The following is a 22500-nucleotide window of genomic DNA, read 5'->3' as shown; positions in this document are numbered from 1 at the left end:
CAAAAGTTAGTTATTTTCTCACATAAACGTTTGTTTTTCATGTCATACATGCAGAAATAAGTTTTTATGGCAATTATGTCCATTTCAAACGCTTTATACAAACCAAATGTCATGTCCGGTGTGTTTTTACACATGAGAAGGCGTCAGACTGCTCTTTGACCCTGAAGTTACTGAAACACTGAAACCGTCACACCCACGTGATAAAGAGTTTAATAAACGGACAGACACCGAGCGAGAGAGAGAGAGAGAAGACAACACAGAACAATGACGGACACTAACGATTTAAAGGTACTGTGTGTTTGTGTGTTTTCTTATAGTTAATGTTTATTTATTCAGTGAGTGATGTCCTGATGTCAGATGATGAATGGAGATGTGGGATAAATGAACAGAATGAGTTTCACCAGTAACGGGTATTGTCATTTCTTATTGTTTTGTTCCATCCAAGTGTGTTTAGATGTTTTTTCAGGATGACATCTGATGGGCAATGTGTCAATGTGTTAGTGGACGGACAGTAAATGATGTGTGTGAGATTAGATCACGTTTCTTTGTGATTGACTTGCTTTGTGCACAGCGAATCATGACATTCTTACTGAGCATTTTTCTCTTGTTTTTAGTGAAAATATTTGAAACTTCTTAAATAAATATACAATTACATGACAAGATATCTGGTCTTGTTTTATGAAAAAGAATGTAAGAATTAAGTTAGTTTATGGTCAAACAAGCAAAAAAATCTATGGGGTGAGAAAATAAACTCAAGTACCTGATTCAAGTACCTGACCGCTATGGACAGATTTTTTTGCTTGTTTTTCAACTTAATTTTTAAATAATTTTTCACAAAACAAGACCAAATATTTTCGGTCACGTTTCTTGTCAAGTAATTGTATTTTGATTTAAGAAAGTTTAGATATTTGTACTACAAAACAAGACAAAGACACTTTAATTGACATAATAATGCAAAGATGATGGATGTAATGCGTGTGAATGTATTTATACAGCCAGCAGTGATAAGATGAGTTTAGTGCTTGGGCTTCTCTGTCATCCGTAGGATCTCAACTGTGACAGCACTGGTGGTTTTAATTCAAATGCAGCATCTCAGCGCTCATCAGCTCTGTTGTAAACATTCAGAGTAACTTTAACATCACTTGTTTGTTTAGGAATTGAAAGTTGACCCTGAAACGCTGTTCACCAAACTGGAGCGAATCGGGAAGGGTTCATTTGGAGAGGTCTTTAAAGGCATCGATAACCGCACACAGCGGGTGGTCGCCATAAAGATCATTGATCTGGAGGAGGCTGAAGATGAGATGGAAGACATCCAGAAGGAGATTACTGTCCTCAGCCAGTGCGACAGTCCCTTCATCACAAAATACTACGGCTCTTATCTGAAGGACACAAAGTTGTGGATCATCATGGAGTATTTAGGAGGGGGATCAGCTCTAGATTTGGTAAAACCTTTCATTCGTTTTACTCACTTCACTAACAGGGGTGTAGTAGAGTTTCTGTGACTGTGTTTTTTTACTTTTAGTTCATTTCTACAAATCAATCTAGTTGTTAATTCTCAGACAATTTTAAAGTGAATCATTTAGGCCAGAAGGGTTCAGTTATCAAAACAAGTTTAGAAAGCACTGGTCAGAGTGTTAGGACTTGAGTTGACATTTCATCTTTAAAATAGTTACGCTAGCACCTTGTTACACATTTAAATGCAATAGACTGAATGATTTCAATTCATTTGGCTTTTTAGTCCTAAATGTTTGTTTAGCTATGTTCACAGTCACCCAGATTCACAGGCTCATGGGTTGTTTCACAGCTTCAGTCTCTCAGGTTTACAGCCTCAGCTCATAGTGTCACAGGTTTAGTTTTACTGGTGCAGTCTCTCAGGTTCACAGTTTCACAGCAACAAAGGCACAGGCTCGGGCACATGCACAGGCTCGGGCACAGGCACATGCACATACACAGGCTCAGGCACATGCACGGGCACAGGCTCGGCACAGGCTCAGGCACAGGCACAGGCACATGCACATGCACATGCACAGGCTCAGGCACAGGCTCAGGCTCGGGCACAGGCTCGGGCTCGGGCACGGGCACAGGCTCAGGCACAGGCTCAGGCACAGGCTCAGGCTCGGGCACAGGCTCGGGCACGGGCACAGGCTCAGGCACAGGCTCGGGCACAGGCACATGCACAGGCTCGGCACAGGCTCATGCACAGGCTCGGGCACAGGCTCGGGCACAGGCTCGGGCACATGCACAGGCTCGGGCACAGGCACATGCAAAGGGCACAGGCACAGGCTCGGGCACAGGCACATGCACAGGCTCGGCACAGGCTCATGCACAGGCTCGGGCACAGGCTCAGGCACAGGCTCGGGCACATGCACAGGCACAGGTTCGGGCACAGGCTCGGCACAGGCTCAGGCACATGCTCGGGCACAGGCACATACACATACACATGCACATGCACATGCACATGCACAGGCACAGGCTCAGGCACATGGTCAGGCACATGCACAGGCACATCCTCAGGCTCGGACACAGGCACATGCACAGGTTCGGGCACAGGCTCGGGCACATGCACAGGCATGGGCACAGACACAGGCTCAGGCACAGGCTCGGGCACAGGCACAGGAACAGGCACATGTTCACATGCTCTAAGGCTCACAGGCTCAGTTTCACAGGATCACAGGCACACAGGTTCACAGTTTTAATGGTCTGTGTTCTCACTGCTGCAGCTGGAACCTGGTCTTCTGGAGGAAAGCCATATTGCCACTATCCTCAGAGAAATCCTGAAGGGCATGGACTATCTGCATTCAGAGAAGAAAATTCATAGAGATATTAAAGGTACATTTTATGAACACAGGCTATGGCACCCACACAGTCCCTCATCACAACCACACACCTTAAATGACCAGATAGGAACATTCAGTTCTAGGTTAAGCCTATAAATGTTTATTTTTGACAGAGATGGTATCTAATGGACGGCCTTTTGTGTTGTTATAGCTGCTAACGTCCTGTTGTCAGAGCAAGGACATGTTAAGCTAGCTGATTTTGGTGTGGCCGGACAGCTCACAGACACCCAGATCAAGAGGAACACATTTGTGGGAACTCCGTTCTGGATGGCACCAGAGGTCATTCAACAGTCAGAGTATGACTCAAAGGTCTGTCACGTCTGAGCGTTGTGTGTTAGTGTGCTTTCAGTCATTTGGAATGATTTAAAATATATATATGAATTTAGTATGTGGAAATACAGTTATCAGTGGTCAGTTTTAAGCTAAACAGAATGACTGTTTTGCAGTCAGTGAAATGTAATCAGTTCTGATAAACTGCTATGCTCTCTTTCTCTCTCTGTGTATGTGTTGTACAGGCTGATATCTGGTCTTTGGGAATAACTGCAATCGAGCTGGCAAAAGGAGAACCTCCCCATTCAGACCTTCATCCCATGAAAGTGTTGTTTCTCATCCCTAAAGAAATCTCGCCCACACTGGAGGGAAACTACAGCCGAGCTCTCAAGGACTTTGTAGATGCCTGTCTCAATAAAGAGCCCAACTTTGTAAGTGTTGCCTGACTACATAGACTTTTGTGTTTCAGTATGTGTAGTCAAGACATTAAAATAAGCCAAAGCTGTTGAGATGTGAAGAAAAAATTGTATTTAAGTGAAGCATGGCTTTAACGTCCAAAATAAGTTGTTTAGCAGTTTCTTTTTCCGTCAGTGTCTTAAGAAGTTCTCCAAAAAGATTAACGAAAGTACTCAAATGACTCAAGTACATTTCACCCCTGTTTGTTTCTGTCAGAGACCAACCGCTAAAGAGCTTTTAAGACACAAATTTATCGTTCGATATGCCAGGAGGAACACGTATCTCACAGAACTCATTGACACGTACAAGAAATGGAAAAGCAAACAGACCAGAGACGAGTCCGGCTCAGATTCAGACTCGTACGTTCACCGATCTACACATCCAGATGATACATTATATACAAAATGTGTTGTCATCTAACTGAGGAAAGACTGTGTGTGTGTTCAGAGAGGACGACAGTGATGCGTCTGGATCGACGCTTGAAGAAGACTGGATCTTCAACACTATCAGAGACACTCGAGAGAAACTTCATCAAGTTAGACCGCAGGAAGAGCTCGGCCACAGTCAGGTTCAACACAAACACACGTTAAACCTCTCACACGGGTTTAAAATAGCTTTAATAAGCATTTTATTCTCTAGATGTCCTGCTATTTAATGTTGGATTCAAGCGGTGACCCCTCAGAACCTTTGGCTTCATCCTTTTATCTAAAAAACTGAATTCAGGGGTTATTGTTCTCAAGGTGTTCTTGTAAACACGTAATATCACAGGTTGTTCTTTGACAGTACATGTATATATTTACATCTGTGTCTTAATGTTTAGCCTCCAGACAGTCGGAAAAGACCGGTGTCTCAGAGCATGTCTTCTATTATATCTCCAGTCTTTACAGAGGTAAGAATCACTCAAGGGCATTTTTCAATGCCGCAGAAGAACCTTTTGGTTCCACAAAGAACCTTTAAAAATTCTTCAGATTATGAAAAGGTAGATAAGAGATGGTTCTTTAAAGAACATTTGACTAAACGGTTCTTTGTGGAACCAAATATTGTTCGTTATGGCATCGCTGTGAACATTTTAAGCAGTTTTATTTTTAAGAATGTGTGTAGAAACATGAATGTTGTTGCTGCGTATAAACACATTAACACATTTGGCAGATGCTTTTATCCAAAGCGACTTACATTACATTTGATTCTATGTGCTATCTCTGGGATCGAACCCATGACATTGGTGTTGCTAGCGCCGCGCTCTAACCACTGAGCCATTGTGTTTGTTTTCTGATGTTAGTTGAAAAAGAAGGGTGGTGTTTACAAGCCGCTGGTGTTGGATGAGCTGAAGGACGTCATGTTCAGGGTAGACGAGACAAGTCCAGGCATCACTGATGTCATGGTGATGGAGGTGGTGCAGAGATTTAAGAGGTACCCATCACCATCCATCCGTGCTCATGAAGAGTGAGAGTTTGTGTCATGCTGATGTGTGTGTGTGTGTGTGTGTGTTTCTCACAGGTTTTCATCACGACGCTGACGTGTTGGAGATATCTGTTCTGCGATGACTACATCTCTAGACGTGATGACCTTTGACACAGTGCGCTTTATTACACACGCACACAGAAAATAAAGCAAACCATCTCTTTCTTACCTTTTCTATAATCTAAAAAACCTTTCTTGTGAAACAGATGTTAAAGGTTCTTCTTTGGCATTGATAAACCTTTTGAAGCACCTTTTTGTATGGTGTACTGTAAAACAGAATTTATCAAATAATCTGTAATTTGACAACACACATGACAAATATTTTGTTATTTTAGGGCTATGACAACATTGATGCTTTTCATGTCATAATGACTTGTCGAGACTTCAGTCTGGACTTTACAGACGGCTCAAACTGAATGTTGGCGCAGGACATGATCCTCTTCAAAGAACGTTTTAATTTATAATACAGCTGTAAACATGATTTACTGCTTCATATTGTTAGTCTGATTTATTATTAAAGGGAAGGACTTCACATTCTCAAAAGCATTTTATAGGACAATATGTGGATACGACCATGACGACAAATCAGATACGATATGTAGAAAACCGTCGAGTGTTTATTTAAATTGTGTAGTATATTAGAAGTGCTGTGACATATTTAACATAAAATGAATAAAACTGTAATGTTAACATTGTCTGTATATTCCCTACATGTGTGAATTACGAAATTGGTCCAAATGTGCTGATCTGATCTTTCATAGAAGAACATTTGTTTATTCATTGTATTTTCAGATCCAGACTGTGAAACTCATAATCTTGTATAGTTTTTCTGTGGACTGTATCTCTGAGATACAGCGCTGGAATGATTTACTGTGTTTTATGAGATGTAATAAGCATCATGTGCTGAAGTCCAAACCAGAGAAATCATTACCCTCATAAAGCCCAAAACACAACCGACCCAACTGTCTCTGACTGAATCACATTTCCAAACAACAGGAAACAATCACGCCAATTCACACAAGTTTAATCCTTAGATCCAAAAACAAGATCAAAAATGTTCACTCTATATACAGATATTACAACCAATGTTTATACACATATTACATCGTTTTTACACAAGAAAAATATACATAAAAATGTAAACTTTTGTATACCAAAAAATACCTCGGACAAATTAAAGACCAATAACAAAAGGTGACTGGATTATCCTATCAGCTTTAAAAACAGTTGTACAGTACATTCAGTGAGGAATCAGTCAGCCGAGTGCAAGCCGTCGGGTCGGGTCGGGGGGATGTGGTTCACCTGTGCAGTACAGTCGTTTGCGCGGTACACACAGTAGGAACACAGTATAAACGCTGAATACAAACAACATTCCAGCTTTTGCCACAACTGCAGAACATCGGCAGAGAGAGCGACCCAACATTCTCATGTTCACGTGTAGTGCAGAACATCTGTCATCACCACGGATAATACATTTCATTTGTGGACGATCTTTAAAAACAACGACTTCAAAACAGCAAACTGCTCTAGTGTACACATGATCGTTCTGGTGAGTCTCATTCACAAAACACTCGCGGAACAATTGAATGCAAAAGTTCAAGCGTTACGTTGAATAGTAACAGCCAATTACAACAATTGACAAACCCAATGATAACAGTTATGGATATTTGTTTTATGGATTGTTGAACACGATTAATTTGAATGAATGTGGGAATCCGGGTTACTAACAAAAATATTAAAAGATCACAAATTCCAATATTTCTAAACGTTATTTTAGACGTTCCATCGTTACGTTTGGGCCACAAAACTTTTTTTACGTTACGTTGCCGCTGAAACCGTCTCTAGTCAATGTTTTGTCGTGGTGACTGTCTTTTCCTAGATTTTCCTCTAAAACATGTTGGTTTTTAAGTTTTATATTATTTGAGAACTTTGAAGAATAATGCGACCGGAGGAAGCTTAATGTCGTACAGCTTTGAAATATTCGCTCGTGTTTCATGAATGAGACATTTGTTTGTTTTTTGCACAAACCGGTGCTGTCGACATGTGTCGTAAATAACCACATGGTTTTACGCTCAAACTACAATCCGTTATACACGATCGCTGACTGTTGCTTTTTAATAGCTATCAAAAATACTGCTGCACATCATCACGTCTCTTCCCTCCAATTAAATGACACACAAACACGACATCAACCAATAAAAATGATTCATCACTAGACTTTTGATAGCCATTAAAACTACCAAACATGACCACAAAACGCTTCCGTTCCACCGAGTATGTTGCACGAGTCTAGTTTTCTTTTTTAAATCTCACATTTCGCCACTCAATTCAACCGATAAACCCGATCTAGAGGTTCCTACTCTATAAATATATTTAATACTTAATAACAATATATGAGATAATCGTTCAGTGTCTAAAAGCTACCAGAAACCTTGTTTTTACTGCCATACTGCGCAGGGAACGCTGGTCCCACGTGACGTAAGGCTGACTGACGGTGACAATAAACCTGACACGTCTGTGGAAGTCTGGAGAACACCAAACCGTGCTCTGAAGAAACACAGCGTCTATCCGTCAGCTCACCGCGGAGGGTTCTTGTGTTCGAAACACCACACGAGGTCATCGTAAGTGAAACTTATTAAGCACCATAAACACACAGATTTAACTCCCATATTTGGCGAAGATCTGACGTCCTTGATCTCATTTTTGATGTTAAATGAGTTTCCTATCAGTGTACAGCAGGGTGTTGATGTTTACTCTTTACCCCAAAGCGAAGGTTCTAACAGGCAGAGGATGCTGGGATTGATCTGAAGACTGATGCAGATTATTGCTTGAATAGTTTTTCTTCTCCAGCTCAGGTTCACCGAGTGCATGTGCAAGAACCCATGAAAGAACTCAAGTGTGAAGTGCCGGAGAACCACCTCCAGACGCCAGGCCTTACAGCAGATTCTCAACCTCACAGATGTTCTGAGAGACAGGCCACTCAGAAGAGCTTGTTGGTGTACGGGGGTTCATTTTGGTTTGCGCTGCTGTCCTTCTGAAACCTCGTATCTTCATATTTCATATATTTTTTTATAAATCACTAATAATAGTCACCCTTTGTTTGTCACTGGGTTTTGCAAATATCTAACCAAGAAAAAGTATTAAAACGTGCTTTCCAATTTCCTTAAAAACAGCCAATTTGAACACACAATGTTTTAGAAGGACGGCGACGTCACGCAATGTTTATAGTTGGTATTCACAATGAACCCAGACACGTCCCAGACACCTCATGTAATACATCATCATTTCCTCTTAAAGTCATACAAGGATTTGCAAAATGTGAAATCATATTTCGGTACAAATATGTGAAGATGCTGTGATCAACATGCAATAACAGATCATGGGATGCACATAGTTTTTATACGACTGTGGAAATCACCCATGTAGTTTTGGGAGAGCTGTGTTGACTGTGCTTTTTTACTTTTTGTGCTTTAACATGCCGAGACAACCACCATCACTCCATCCCACACAATAACTAATGACAAGTGCTCACAAGGTGTCAGGAGATGGATCTAAGATGCATGTGTTAATACCAGTTATAAACAGAAACTTCATGCACACTATCTAACAAAATGACAAACAACCGGCTGCTCTCATTTGACAAATAATTGTCTGACCGAATATAATTATTACATCTTAATACATTTATCATCACATTTCCCACTGACACAGTGCTGGCTTTACCTCAGAGCTACTGTACACTTGATTTTCTTATTCATGCGAGGTCCGTTGACCAAACATTCTAAACTGAATTTTTTTTTTAAAACAGCTCGTGTTAAGGCTCCAGATCCACTGAGCGCTTTTACATGGCTATAAACGGGGCGCTTGAACGGAGGCGCTCTGGTTCCAATGATACGTGTGAAAAAGACGCTGAGCGCAGGTGCCTGCCGAAATAAAAAAACGCTACATTGCCGTTGCGAACAATTGAAAAAAAAACGATTGCCTGTTAAGGGCTACTGCGGAAGCAACATGGTAAATTCCATGTACGGACACCCACTGTGTATCTAGTAGGGCTGGGACGATATATCGTGCAATTCTTATGCTCAGTGAATTACGTTTAAATGCCGCCACATCCGAAAGCCAGAGGGCGCTCTCGCGCAGAAACAAGAGCAAAGTATATTTTTAATGATGATGTTTGACAAGTGATGTAAACAATTCAATCTCGAGCAGTACTTCCTAATGATCAAATAACCCTAGTTCACAGAAGAGCTGTGCATAAAAAACAGAATCGAAGCCTTTGTGTTTCAGAATCGCTCTATAACTATTGTGCATCATCCCAGCCATAGTATGTAGACAGAAATAGCTCGTTCTAAGGTATTAAAAACATAACGTGTCATTATTTTATAGTCTCATTTAAATGACACTGCATATAGGAATTTATAGTCTGTCTGATATTTGACTTGCATAACCTTATATGTTTTTCCTTATAGTCAATGTTTTCTTGTACAGCTGCTTTGTAATAATGAAAATTGTAAAAAGCGCTATATAAATAAAGCTGACTTGACTTGTGTAAGGTGTTTAAACACCGGACAGGTCATGTGGTAACAGTAAAGATATAATTCAGCACCATGTCAGTGGAAGATATGTCACATCAACAAACAGAAGCTACAGGAAAGACTGGAATGTGTCGCTGACCTCAGGGCTTCAAATGCTCTGTTCACCTAAAAAGCACATCATCTCCTTTGACTTTTTCTGTGGCGCTCAAAAGATCTTTTGAAGAACGTTCAAGCTGCCGTTTACCGTGCGCCTGTCTGAATAACACATTGTAGTTTTATGGAGCAACAGGAACATATCTCTCCGTGTTCCACAGAAATCTTGCAGGTCTGGAATGACGACAGTGATAACAGGTTGATTTTTGTGGCTCGGTCTCTCACACTCAGTTGCTCTGAGGGAAAGGGGAGGTGGCAGCAGTGGCACTAGTGATGGTGAAACCTGTAGGTGGCGCTGTAGAGCTATGGCTGGGCTGCAGGTCTTTAGGGATCCCACTATGGGAAGCCAGCTGGTGGCCGAAGGCTGCGCTAAACTGAGGGAGCTGTAGTTTAGGTTGAGTGGGAGCGAGGAGGTCGCGAGATGAGGGCGAGGACGAGGGTGAGGCGCGTGCGGTTATTCCCGGTTGGGACAGAGCGGAGAGGGCAGCGGTGGGTTGCAGTATTGTTGATTGGGAGGTGGAGGGCGGCGTGGACAGCGAGGTCGAGAGGAGGTGTGCATCAGCAGTGAGGAGGTTACCGAACTGTGCCGGGTCTGTGAGTGAGAGAGGGAGGTTATTCCAGGAGGAGCGTGGAGGGCCCGGCGTGCCGCTCAAAGGCACCTCCAGAATGAGAGGCGGGTCAGTTTGATAAGAGGCACCGTGTGGGGGTGAGATGTGATCTCTGTAGGGGGATGGCATGTGCTCGCTGGTGTAATGACTGCCTGGTGGGGAGGACTCGGGCTGGGGACCCTGTGAAAACGTTCGTTCTGTTAGCCTGCCGGCAGGACTGGTAGGGGGCGCTGCAGCGCTGCTTTGTGTTGACTGGGAAGAAGTGGACGTGGGAAAATGATGGTCTCTCGGGTCATGGAGAAGATTCCCCTCTAGCTCTAAATTGGGGAAGGTTTCAGACGCAATGCGGCCGTTCAGAAGGTCTCCGATGCCTGTCGCAGTGACCCCTGATCCCGAGAACACCACCATGCGATGGTCAACCCCGTCCGCAGGGGCGAGTTCAGCCATTGAGGATAAACACAGGGAGTCGGGATACGAGGCCATCGCCTGCAGAGCTCTGACCAGCTCCTCTGCCTCTTCTGTGGTGGGCAACAATTCTCCATTCTTACCTGGATCCACAAAGAACATTAAGACGAGATGCACAACAACTGAACATGTGATATTTTTCAGATGAAAATGTAATACGCATTATTTGTTCATTGACTCTAGTCCTGTGGGTTGCCTTTATGTTATTCCGATGGTTTGGACTGCAATGGCCACAATGCATGCAGAAATGCTGAATAAAAGCTTTTATATTCACAATTTTCACCATCACAAGGCTAGAACATTTTTACCATCTTTCACCTGAAACATACGTTCACATAATGGTGAAGAAATTGTGTTTCATCTCATGACACATACCCTCAAAAAGATCGAAATCCTGAAGATCATCAGGTAGTCTCGGTAGCACGTCTGAGAAATCCTCCTGATTCAGTTCAAGATCATTAGGAATGTCAGGCATTTCATTGGTGATGTCATCAGGAAGCTCGTCTGCGCTGAGCTCAGGGGTAGACGGACTTCTGCGAGAGCAACAGAGAAGAATACCAAACCAAAGTCAATGTTAAGACTAGATTAGGTAAAGAAAGATACTTGACGCAAGAGCCAAAGCATGAGGTCTGTTAACTAAACCACAGTGACCACAGATGTCAACACAACAGAGTGGGACGGGCACCTGACGTGGGCGTGGTGAGTGGGCAGTGTGAGTGAGTAGGGCATTGCCAGGTTGCCCTGTGGCACAGCTGGAGGAATGGGCTTTTGAGGTCTCCGTGGGCCTCGTCTCCTCTTCTTCTTGTGTTTCTTGGTCAGCGCGGGCGGTTTGGTCTTCTTACGTGGACGGCGCTGCTGCTGACTGCGTCTGATACCGTCACCACGCAGGAAATTATCCTGTTACACGAACATTCACTTAACACTCGTACGATTCAAAACACCTTTCTTATGTCATGAAGGTATGTTGTGGATCTCTCACCATTTTCTTGGCATGTTCGTCACAAAGAGGCGTCTGGTGAGTGATGTCAAACACAGGAACAGAGCACTGCTGGCCATCAGCGAAGCGTGCCGTGCAACTGGAGAACAGCTGCTGAGAGCGATTCAGTAGGATATCTGCAGAAACATGCTGTCAAGAAAAAGAACTTGACACACTTGACCACTGCATACGGAAACAGCCCAAATCGGATTAGTTTGAAGAATGCTTATAACCAAACAGTTATTGGACTCCATTGACTCCCATAGTAGAAAAATGACTTTAAACTTTCTTTGTACTATTGAACACAAAAGAAGACATTTTGAAGAATGTAGGACAGCAAACAGTTCTGGGGCACTTTTGACTACCACTCTCATTTTTCCTTCTTTGGGAGTCAATGGGGTCCAAGAACTGAACAATACTCATTCTTCCAAATATCTTTCTGTGTGTTCGACCAAACAATTACATTTCTAAAGGTTTGAAACAACTAGAGAGTGAGTAAATAATGACAAAAGTTTCACTTTTGGGTGAACGATTTTTTGTGTGATAATACACATAAAACTACGTGGATAAAAAGATTTATCGTGTCCTCTATAGACTACATAGACTGTGGTACTCTCTTAAGCATCAGTGCAGCTGTGTTTATAGGACTGTCTCAAGGATACGCTGAAAACAGTGCTGTGAAAACGGCAAAGCTATGTTTCTGCAGCTTTGATCCTTCGTGTTTCCCGTACACACCGTCCTTTCATGCGACTGTGGTACTGCAGACCTGGAACTGAAGAACATGTATTCAGTAACACAAACACATCACGTCTAAACACACACAGCTGATGTTTAACGCACCAGAGTGACGTCTGCGAACTCTTGTTGAGTCTCTGAACGAGCTGGGCAGTGCAGTCGGGGTCTTTGCTGGCGGCATGGAGCAGAGCTTTCCTGAAAGCGTATCGGTATCTGCTGTGACGGGTGACTGCTCTGTCCCGTCGGCACAGGTGTTTGTACCTCTCCTGGAGGTACGTGCACAGCTGTGTCAGACGCGCCCGCCGGGACAGAGGTTTCTCATCTGAGGAGCTGAAGCACACGTACAGATGACATCAGCAGGGGTAACGTCATGTGTTCATTCTGTGAGGTGAGGAATGGTTAAATCTCTTACCTGTAACCGAGACCTCCGTCATGTGACCTCCAGCCCCGAGGCAGCGAAGACACAATCTCCTCCGTGGCTTCATCATCTGTACTGTCCTCAGACCAGTCCAGACCTAATCAGACACACAGGGACACATGATCAGACTGAGAATCACTCGTCTAGTCAAAAAGAGATGTGAGCGAGTCATACCGAGATGTGGGAACAGGTCTCCGTGTTCTCGCTGTCTCTGAGTGTACAGTTGTACGAGGTGTTGCAGTCTCAGCAGACAAACGGGAGGAGCTGTGAAGGCAGTAGGTCGCATGGCCACCACTGGGCGGCATTGTGGGCCATCCTGGGAGGCAGGTGGGCGGGGTGAAGCAGCAGGGGCGGGTCTACGGCCGAGCGGCTGGTTCTGAGTCCCCGCTGACGTGGAAGGTCCGGTCTGAGGTGGAGCCGGCTTGCATAGCAGAGTCTGCACTGGCCCGTGCTGGGCATAGGGAGACCGATCGGTGTGTTGAAGCCTCGACGAGGGTTGAGGTGGAGGTAGAGGTGGAGGTGAAGGTGGTGGTGGAGGTGGTTGTGGTAGGTGCAGGGAGTTCGGGAACGCGCAGGGTTCGCCGGCTGCGCTAAAGTGCTCGGAGGATGGCTGATGGTGCTCACGGTCCAGGACGCTCATCCTCGGGCCAATCACAGGTTTTCTTTTGCTGGAGATCCTCTCCTCTCCGTCCATGTCCTCCTCGTAGAAGGCGAAGGGGTCGAGGAAGTCAGAGTCGGAGAGGGGCAGGGAGGTGAGGCGGGAGCACGGAGGAGATGGAGGGAGGCCGTCCAGCCCGTTCGAGCCTCTCAGAGCCAGCGAGGGAACGGTGATGTTAAGAGCGACAGACTCCACTTGAGTGCGACCGCGTACCTCCTCCAGAGCATCCTGCTTCTTCTTGCGTTCCTTCTTAGGGATGAAACCCAGAACCTGTAGGTGGCTGTTACAGTACCTGTCAAGCGAAAGAACATCAGACATCTGCGTATGAACAATTACATTTCCAAATGAATAACGAAAACACTTGAACACAATCAACAAACGACAGATTTTTACCTGCGCTCCTCAGCTTTGGGGATGGGGTTAGTGCATCGCTGACTGTTGTACTTGGCCACATATTCACACTGTTTGAACGGAGCGGTTTTATCCTCCAGGACATGACGAATGCAGAAGGCATATCCGTTCAATCTGCGCTGCTTACAGAGCTTGGGGCTGTAGGAACACAGCGGCTTGTTATCCACCTCTGAGAAATGGATGTGTTTACCTTCATACATCACGTGACGCGGGTCCCTGAGAACATCAGCTGATGACAGAGAGAAATACAAACATGAAGGTTTCATGAAACACACACAGACCAGTGCATTCATTCATTCAAGTCATGTTCAGAAAAAACACACTTTAAGTATGCTTCGATGCATCGCATACTCATGACTGATCATAAAAACAGTTATGTAAGCCTGTGTGTTCGGATTTAATGTTTGAACTACACTGCACATCATAACCTGTTCATACGCTCATAGGTTAACTACAGGTTGACAACACAAAGACAATGATATCACAAGAACCCAAAACAAGCATAAATCGTCACCTAGGAATTAAAAGGTTCTACCACATTTCCGTTTTTAAGATATTGATCTTTAATGTTTTTGCACTTCATAAAGCAAAAATAAATCTATTTTTATACATGAAAAAGACCATTAATGTATTCCAAATGTACAATATCAACATTTTCTGAAATTTCTAAAAGGTTTTGTTTTGGAACAGGTCCAATGCAGATCCACTTTCTGTTTAGAATGATAAGGTTCAATCTGCAAAACATTCATTAAAGCAATACATTTCCAAGCAACACAAACAATTTACTTAAAAGTTTTGTTAAAACATGAAACGAGTATTTGATAAAGTGTAAAAAAGGTACATTTACATGTTGTTAACACACTTATTTCATAAGCTTTCCTGTATCTCAGTGGTTAAAGCATGCCACTAGCAACACCAAGGTCATGGGTTCGTTCCCAGGGGATTACTTATAAACATATGAAATCATATCTGATAAAAGATAATAAAGTTTATTGTCGTAATCAAGACTCTTGATGTTGTTGACTGTTGCACTATGAGTGTCTGACACAGGTATCAGGAAGCTAGCGCTGCTGGCTAGTGTTGTGTCTATAAATATAAAAGGTTTTATATCCTCAACAAAACCTAAATATACTGTCGTTTGAGTATCTTGAGGTTTCTTTTAAACATTGTTTTGTGTTTCCTCAGATAATCCGGTCACATGACAAAGAAAGCTGATCCTGATTGGTCCTCTTGTGTGCATTTAAAGTGCTGATTGGCTCTTGCAGATAGAACCAAATTATAATTAGATTTTGTAGATTTCTTTAAAAAAGTCCCAAAAAGCACAAAAATAAAAAACAATCATGACATTATGTTAATAAGATGTCACGGAATAAGAATATGTGAATGACTCAAATTTGAGCAAAATGTCAGATAGACCCTTTTAATTCTAAGGCGACGAAATGTGAATGTTTGTGTTTATCTTCCAGACTGTGGAATGCAACCAACAAAAACTTTAACTAATAGTTAAAACTGGATCATTACATTATACTTTGTTATTATTGTTAGCTTATTATATCATATTATAATATTTTTATAATAATATTAGTAGGATTTTTCTACTTTTCAGTCTTAATATTATGACACATTATATTTCACACAACAGGCGCATTGTGTATTGATGTGGGTTCATAACAGCATCAAATAAACAAACCTGTCATCAGACTGACATACAAAAATACTAAATAAAAACACTACATTTGATCAGAAATGACGTTCTTACGGCACAACTACATAATTGAACACGCTCAAATCGTGTTGGTTTAATTGGAGTGACAGGCTGTTGAAATCACACATTATTTTGGTATTTCACACGTTAGCTTCGATGCTAAAAACAAACCCAGGAAACACAAACAATGCCGTTGTGATGCTCTGGTTTAGGCCTACGAAGATAAAAATCAGCGTAATATATTATATATAAGCCTTTATGACTTAAACGTTATGATTTGATTGTACCAAAGACAGGGGATTTGTTTAAAAAAAGTATCGCAGTAAATATGGATATATATATATATATATATATAAACAATGGCGGACGGGCCCGTTGAAACAGGCCCTGATAGCGGAACCCCGCAATCTATTATAAATTACTATTCGCCACTCAAATGTATTTGTAAATAAACAGCATGAAAACATATTACATTTAGAGTTTTTTCATTAGAAAATATAAAAAAATTACTTAACAAGTCTTCATTACGTATATTTTAAGTCAGTGTAAACATAGGCCCACATTGACTGCTAAGCCCCGGTGTTCGAGTGAAGCGCTGGCGGCGACTGAGCGCTCAGATCACGGTCACGCTATTAATCGAACCCCCTGATTCCGCTTACCTGCAGTGGGTTTAGCCTTTACGGCGTTTCACTCCGGGCAGACCGTTCAAACGCCCCAAAACATCAACTGCAGGGGACGTTCATTGGAATGCTACGCGATGGTATTCCTCGCTGTGGTCGCAAACCGATAAACCGATCACAAACGTGGTTTTAATATTATGTTATCTTGTGCTCTCATTTAGCAGATCTGCGGGGGTTTAGAGTTCAGTGCTCGGCAGACTCACAGCACCACTACCGGCACTGCGGGGACATGACAACAACTCCACTACCATAATAAACTAAACATACACATAAAAAATCACACAATAAGATGTCTGACTGAACTTCAGTACGTGCATTTCTCATTTATAATCTACAACCTCAAACCTTTACTAAGATCTTCACTTGTTCACAAGAACAGAAATCACAATGCATTGCTTATTTTCATTGTGTAGCTACATTAAATCATTTAGCAGCAATTTACATTCTCATACTGTTTAAAACATTTTTTTGGAATAGTAATAGTAAATGTTACGAGGCTGATAGAGATATGTGTTTGAAACAAACTTTTAAAGGCAAAATATGTGCGGTTTTTGCATTCAAACATCCCCAAAAAAGCTCGCACAGTGTTATATCGACGACACCCGCAAACTTTGTATGTGGGCAATTCTGACGTTATGGACGTGACATTTTGCGTTACGGACGTGACATAAAAATGCTCAGAGAACGAATTTGTTACGAATATATTGAACCATCTGTTTATATTTGACTGAACCCTTGTCGATAGAGTCTAAACATCAAAGAATTTCAGTCTATGAAACAATTTTCTATTTAAATAAAGGGAAATAAACAATTCATTATGGATGTGAAATTACGCAGTTTTTGGGAGACAACAAACTTTGTAGGATTTCTTTGAAATAAAATGCACAAGCTTGAAGCAATAATGCCTCTTTATAGAACATAAAAAAGTTCCTTTATTTTCATGTGTCCATTTATGAGGAATATGTAAAATTATGGATGTGACAATCCTGAAAATGAAAAATCAAGCACTAAGAATAAAAAGAAATGCTTTACAAATTTGAAGAGAGATCTCACATGTGTATTTGAACAACCAAATGTTAATATCTATGCTGTTACCACATTCAAAACCGTTGGTAAAAACTTTATTTATTTATGGTAATGTCGACTGGCCATGTCCAAATGTGCTGTTTTTCAGGAAATGCAAAACATTTTTTTCAACGATTACATACTGTGTTGTCAAAGTTACAAGCACTTTTTTATACTTTTATTAGTTCAATATTTATGGAAAAAAAATGTGTGACACCTAGTGGCAAAAACGACATATGGTCTTTTAGAAACTATTCAAAGGGATAGTTTGCCTAAAAATAAAAACAGTAATTTACTCACTCTGGAGTGAATCTGTGAAAATGTATTTGTTCTGATGAAACCCGAGAAAGATATTTGGAAGAATGCTTATAATGCTTATAAGAGTTCTTGGCCACCATTGACTACCATAGTTTATTGTCAATGCTAGAAGCATTTTGTCTGTAGTGAGCTTGCTGTGTTTGCCTGAACTGGACCAGCTGTTTGTTAGCAAAAGACTATTGTTGTGAAAACGTTTCGGAGAGATGAGACCAAGGTTTGTCTTTGAAAATATGTATTCGCTTGCAAGCAGGATCATCTCAATACAGAGTCTGCAGAGAGTGGAAAGCTTCTTTTCATTCCATCTTTATACACATACTCCACAAATCATTTGACATCCTCCCATGCTATGTAGCCCAAGGCCATGCACATCTTCCCTTCTCAATAACACAAGATATCATTCAGTCTAGATACTTGCCTTGACATCTCTGTGTTATCTTAAGTAAGTAATAACATCTTTTCCCACACTGCTCATCATGCAGAAAGTCCCACTAACCTCTCAGAAACAAAATGTTGTCATTGTGGCCTGTGTTTGTCCACAGCAGGGTGGACTTTTTCTTTTGGCCCTCAGCCCTGAAGTACAGCTCACATCCACTGAGCACATTTCATCCATTTACAAACTACTTTTATTTATACCAAAGTAAATCTAACCTACATCAAAATATATGAAAGAGGTTTCGTTCTTCTATTTTAAATAACCAAGGAGGAGTTTAATCTGTGGACAGATATGTCATATTTTAACACCAAAGGATCTGTCTTGTGGATATTTTAGAGGAGCACTGACAAACAGAAACACAGGCCAAAACCAACACGAGCCAGAGCTGTACTGAAGGTCCTTTCACATCACACACATGGCAACACAATCACATTCACAACCCACTTTATTTTCATAACTGTGTCTAAAACCCTATGTTTAACTGATAGAGGCATATAACAAAATGTGGTTAACATTATTTTAAATGAATCAGACATTTAAAAATATATATATTTACTAAAAAAGTGTATCAAACACATGCGACAGATGTGATATATTGATAAATGTTTTTATGTTAATAAATGATGTTTTCACCTATGAATAAACTAAAAACCTCAATAATCTATCCTTAACTTCAGTCCTGCTCCTTCTTGTAAACGTGGCTCTGTAGACTGCACTTATTGACAAAATGTCAAATGCTCTATCCTTTGTAAGCCTCTTAAGATAAAAGCATCTGCTAAAAGATGTCTGACTGTTCTCTTAAACACAAGAGATCATAGGGCGGGGTCTAAGGTGGAGACTTTTCTAATGGGCCCCCTAAAAATATCCAGCTGACAATTAAAAGAATTAAAATTGAAATACTTATTATTAAATACGTACTAGAAAAATGTCGAAATGATGCATGCAACGAATTTGATAATATATATACACAACCAGAGTAGAATGAAGAAGAGCACACTACACAAATGTTTGAACAAAATACAACCAACAATCACAATGTCACTGCCTCCTATGCTGCACATCACTGAATCACATCAAGAATACGCCACCAAGACTTCTTCAGAAGAAATGAGATCAAAGTGTGTGTGTGTGTGTGTGTGTGTGACCGCTGCGGGTCGTCCAGGGTCAGGAGGTGTATGTGTGAGGTCAGAGGTGAGTGCTCCTACAGGGGAGATGTCAATTACATCCCCACACACTTCTAACACATGGCACATATTAACCACAAATTCCCGGTGAAACTGCACACAACACAGAAAAACTTCACTTTACATTTACAGTCCGATGAGTGATGTGAATATTATACGTTTTTCTCTGTTGTTTGTTTGTTTTGCTATATAAATGCCTACAGTGTTTAAATCCGATGAATCTCTGTATGGCAGATTATCATTGTTCTATCTGTTGTGTTTGTTTGACACATCATGCTGGACACATGGAGCGGTTTGAATGTGACGTGTCACGGCTGTTGTGAGGAGGGGTCAGATGTTTTTGTTCTCGCTCCTTTAACCTTCAAACCCTGCCAGACATCATGAAGTGGTCATAAAACCACAGGAATGAGATTCGCAGAGAAAGATGCGCCGTCTGGAACGCCCTTCAGCGTGAAAACAATATGTGTGCGAATGTGCTTTGTTGGAGAACATTTCTTATATTGCACTGCATTGCACCGCTTTATTGTACACGTATTAGTTTTATTCAACAGTGTATGGGTCAAAGCGGATGATGCTATATTCACAACATGGCATACTCATGTGTGCTTGGCTGCGTTTATACAATATTCAAATGACAAGTGATTAGCAAAGCATTGTTGTTGTTATATTTTTATAGTTTTACGTGCGTTTAAAACATTATAAGAAACATCAAAGACACCCTGAGATCTAAAGGATTCTTGAAAGCACATGAATTATATTTTAAGTGTCTTTTCTGTACGTTGAGGATGAGTGATGGTGAAAAAAGGTGCCATTAACAGAAGCTTTATGAATCAGTGTCTGTAATTTGAAAGACTACAAATTCAGGAAAGAATGTTTTTAGATGGAAACCTAAGAAAAAAGAGAGGAATGTTTGGTGGAGATTTGTAGATGTCCACGTAAGCATGTCTTTTGCAGATTTAGAAATGCACAGTTATATACTGGTAGATAACATTTCCATATAGTACCGTACAACACATTAAACCCGAGAAGAGCAAATACTGTAGAAATATGCTCTCCACCCATTGTTTTTGCCACTGCTATGAGTGTGTCTCGAAACAAACTGCTGAGAGTTCATTTAAACAACTCCAGACTTCCTTCACAGCATATTCACACCAACAGTAATGTTGATCTTTGTTTACAGCATCTCTCAGGTGCAGGGATTGTACAGTACATGCCCAGCTGACAGATCACAATAAGATTGTGAAGACAGTCTTGTCATGTGAGAGGAATGTTAACACAACAGGAATGACTCACATGTGTCGTTCTGCCTCCTTCACAGAGTTTCCATCAACAATCACACAAAACACAGAATGGACAGCAGATCCAAGCGACGACGAAACACAAGAGGTTTTCGTACAAACAGCAGATTCAATTTCTTCAAGTTTGTTTTTCCCAAGTCCCAATATGAATTGGTAGGCCTGTAAACAGTTTTTACTAGCATTTGTTTTTGAAAAGTCACTAAATATCCGAGAACACATTTGGCTTTGTAATGACATGTGGCTTTTTTAAACGTATATTTTTTAAAACGTATCAAAACAGATATTTTTTTATTTTTCAAATAAAAGTTTTGTTCTCAAATGAATGTCACGAAACAGCCTTCCGCTTCCTTTGCCCTGTTCATATCTCTCGTACATTCTGTATATCATCTCTTATATCTGTATATCAGATTTAAACAATGTTTTTTTAAATGCCCTCATGGTGAATTCAGTAGCACTGGAGTCACCCGCCCACCCAATCGCACTGAACAATCATAAAACATTCAGGGTGGGGCCACAGGAACAGAACTACAACTAGACATGAAAAAACTACAATTCAAAATGGCTGACACAACAGGCAGAAATATAGAATAATATGCATGAAATGAATTTGACTGATTGTGCTTTAAACAAGTGTTGTATAATTGAAAGTTGCAGGGTAAGATGCATCCACTGATTTTGTAACTGAATTTACAAAGCAAAGTCATGATGATTTTAGAAAAAGAAAGGCAACCAGAATTTGGAAGCAACAGATATTTGTAAGAGACTTTCTCTTAATTTTGGTCAAGGTATAGTATGTATTGTATGTATGTAAAATCACTCATTCTTGTGATTGCACTTTACTTTCAATAAAATGCCTTTAATAAACAATTCAAAATCCATGAAGCAAGTGCTGTGTATTCTCGTGGCTCTGCATGGGCTGGTAGGAGTAGATCTAAAATACTACACGTCACTCCTCTTTATAGTGTAATGTCTGTACTTAAAGAGCAGAGCGCTGAGCAATAAATGGATTTCGAGCATTTAAAGGTAAATGATGCTTTTGAAAAAGTTAAAGAGATAGTTCATCAAAATATAAAAATTCTGTCATGAATTACTCCCCTCAAGTATACATTTCTTTGATCTGTTGAACACAAAGAAAGATATATTGACATTTCTGGGGCATTGTTGGGAAACATTTAAATGGTAGTCAAAAAAGCCCCAGAACTGTTTGCTTCCTAAAGTCTTTTTCTAAAGAAACTATGACAGTGAATAGTGTCCCAGAAAAAGAAAACTATATATATTTGGAACAACTTGAGAGTGTCCCTTTAAAATATCTATATTTTTGCTTGGAAAATCATAAAGAATGTGGACAGAATGTGAGCAGGCTGAAGCTATTAAATTTTCAATGCCAAGATCATGGAATTTCTCAGAGTAATAAAATAATGTTTACTGTGATTGTGAAACAGTTTAATTATAAAAATGACAATTTAAAACAAGGTTTGTTCATTCCATATATATACAGTATAGAGAGAGAGAGAGAGAGAGAGATACAAATATGTCAAATAAACTTTTGTTCAAAATAAAGTATTTTTAAGCAAAGCTGAAATATATTGATATCTGATTTTCAGAAATACTTAAACATATACAGTATGTATATTCCCTACAGGATAAACAATATACCCTATTTTTAATAGTAAGCGGCATATTAAACATATCATATCATAAAGCCATTTATTTCAGCCCAGCAGGAGCTCTAGATGTCTCAGATACAAACCGTCACAGTTTTAGTTTTCTTCTCCTGAGTTTGTCAGACAGAAGAGTTCGCGGAGGGTTCTTCAGGGGAAGCGCTAACCAGCTC

General features: G+C 40.9%; 3 protein-coding genes across 6 annotated transcripts in view; 1 reads left to right on the top strand and 2 right to left on the bottom strand.

Annotated features, from left to right (window-relative positions):
- Nucleotides 1-22500, bottom strand: part of cUnh2orf76 (chromosome Un C2orf76 homolog) — a 292668-nt gene that overhangs the window by 133751 nt on the left and 136417 nt on the right. The gene's annotated exons all lie outside the window — the stretch shown is intronic.
- On the top strand, nt 200-5981 carry stk24a (serine/threonine kinase 24a). 2 transcript variants are annotated; one of them, XR_013787131.1, is made up of 11 exons: nt 229-288; nt 1155-1442; nt 2721-2829; nt 2989-3146; nt 3353-3538; nt 3780-3922; nt 4011-4131; nt 4384-4452; nt 4843-4973; nt 5061-5139; nt 5360-5981. XR_013787131.1 is itself a non-coding variant. In XM_079464267.1 (10 exons), exons 1-10 carry the CDS (start codon nt 265-267, stop codon nt 5077-5079), a joined length of 1248 nt encoding a protein of 415 aa, XP_079320393.1. In that variant the 5' UTR covers nt 200-264; the 3' UTR covers nt 5080-5981. The 2 variants fall into 2 exon arrangements, 1 of the variants encoding a protein (XP_079320393.1); XM_079464267.1 differs by having other exon boundaries at nt 200-288; nt 5061-5981.
- On the bottom strand, nt 6033-16574 carry ino80da (INO80 complex subunit Da). The gene is made up of 10 exons (XM_079464266.1): nt 16348-16574; nt 13966-14212; nt 13089-13864; nt 12909-13011; nt 12602-12826; nt 12424-12533; nt 11765-11898; nt 11471-11682; nt 11161-11318; nt 6033-10868 (listed from the first exon to the last, which is right to left on the bottom strand). Exons 2-10 carry the CDS (start codon nt 14181-14183, stop codon nt 9940-9942), a joined length of 2865 nt encoding a protein of 954 aa, XP_079320392.1. The 5' UTR covers nt 14184-14212; nt 16348-16574; the 3' UTR covers nt 6033-9939.

The sequence above is a fragment of the Barbatula barbatula genome (genome assembly GCF_947034865.1).
Source record: "Barbatula barbatula genome assembly, chromosome: 9".
Lineage (NCBI taxonomy): Eukaryota > Metazoa > Chordata > Actinopteri > Cypriniformes > Nemacheilidae > Barbatula > Barbatula barbatula.
This window is presented reverse-complemented; position numbering and strand designations above follow the sequence as displayed.

Bases quoted from the DNA above. Each gene is read 5' to 3' on its own strand.
- stk24a (XM_079464267.1), top strand. From the start codon at position 265: ATGACGGACACTAACGATTTAAAG. The intron at 1,443-2,720 runs GTAAAACCTTTC...TCACTGCTGCAG, and splicing joins GGGGATCAGCTCTAGATTTG to CTGGAACCTGGTCTTCTGGA. The intron at 3,923-4,010 runs GTACGTTCACCG...GTGTGTGTTCAG, and splicing joins TCCGGCTCAGATTCAGACTC to AGAGGACGACAGTGATGCGT.
- ino80da (XM_079464266.1), bottom strand. From the start codon at position 14,183: ATGTATGAAGGTAAACACATCCATTTCTCAGAGGTGGATAACAAGCCG. The intron at 11,683-11,764 runs GTGAGAGATCCA...TTCGTGTAACAG, and splicing joins ACGAACATGCCAAGAAAATG to GATAATTTCCTGCGTGGTGA. The intron at 11,319-11,470 runs GTGCCCGTCCCA...TTGCTCTCGCAG, and splicing joins ACTCACCACGCCCACGTCAG to AAGTCCGTCTACCCCTGAGC.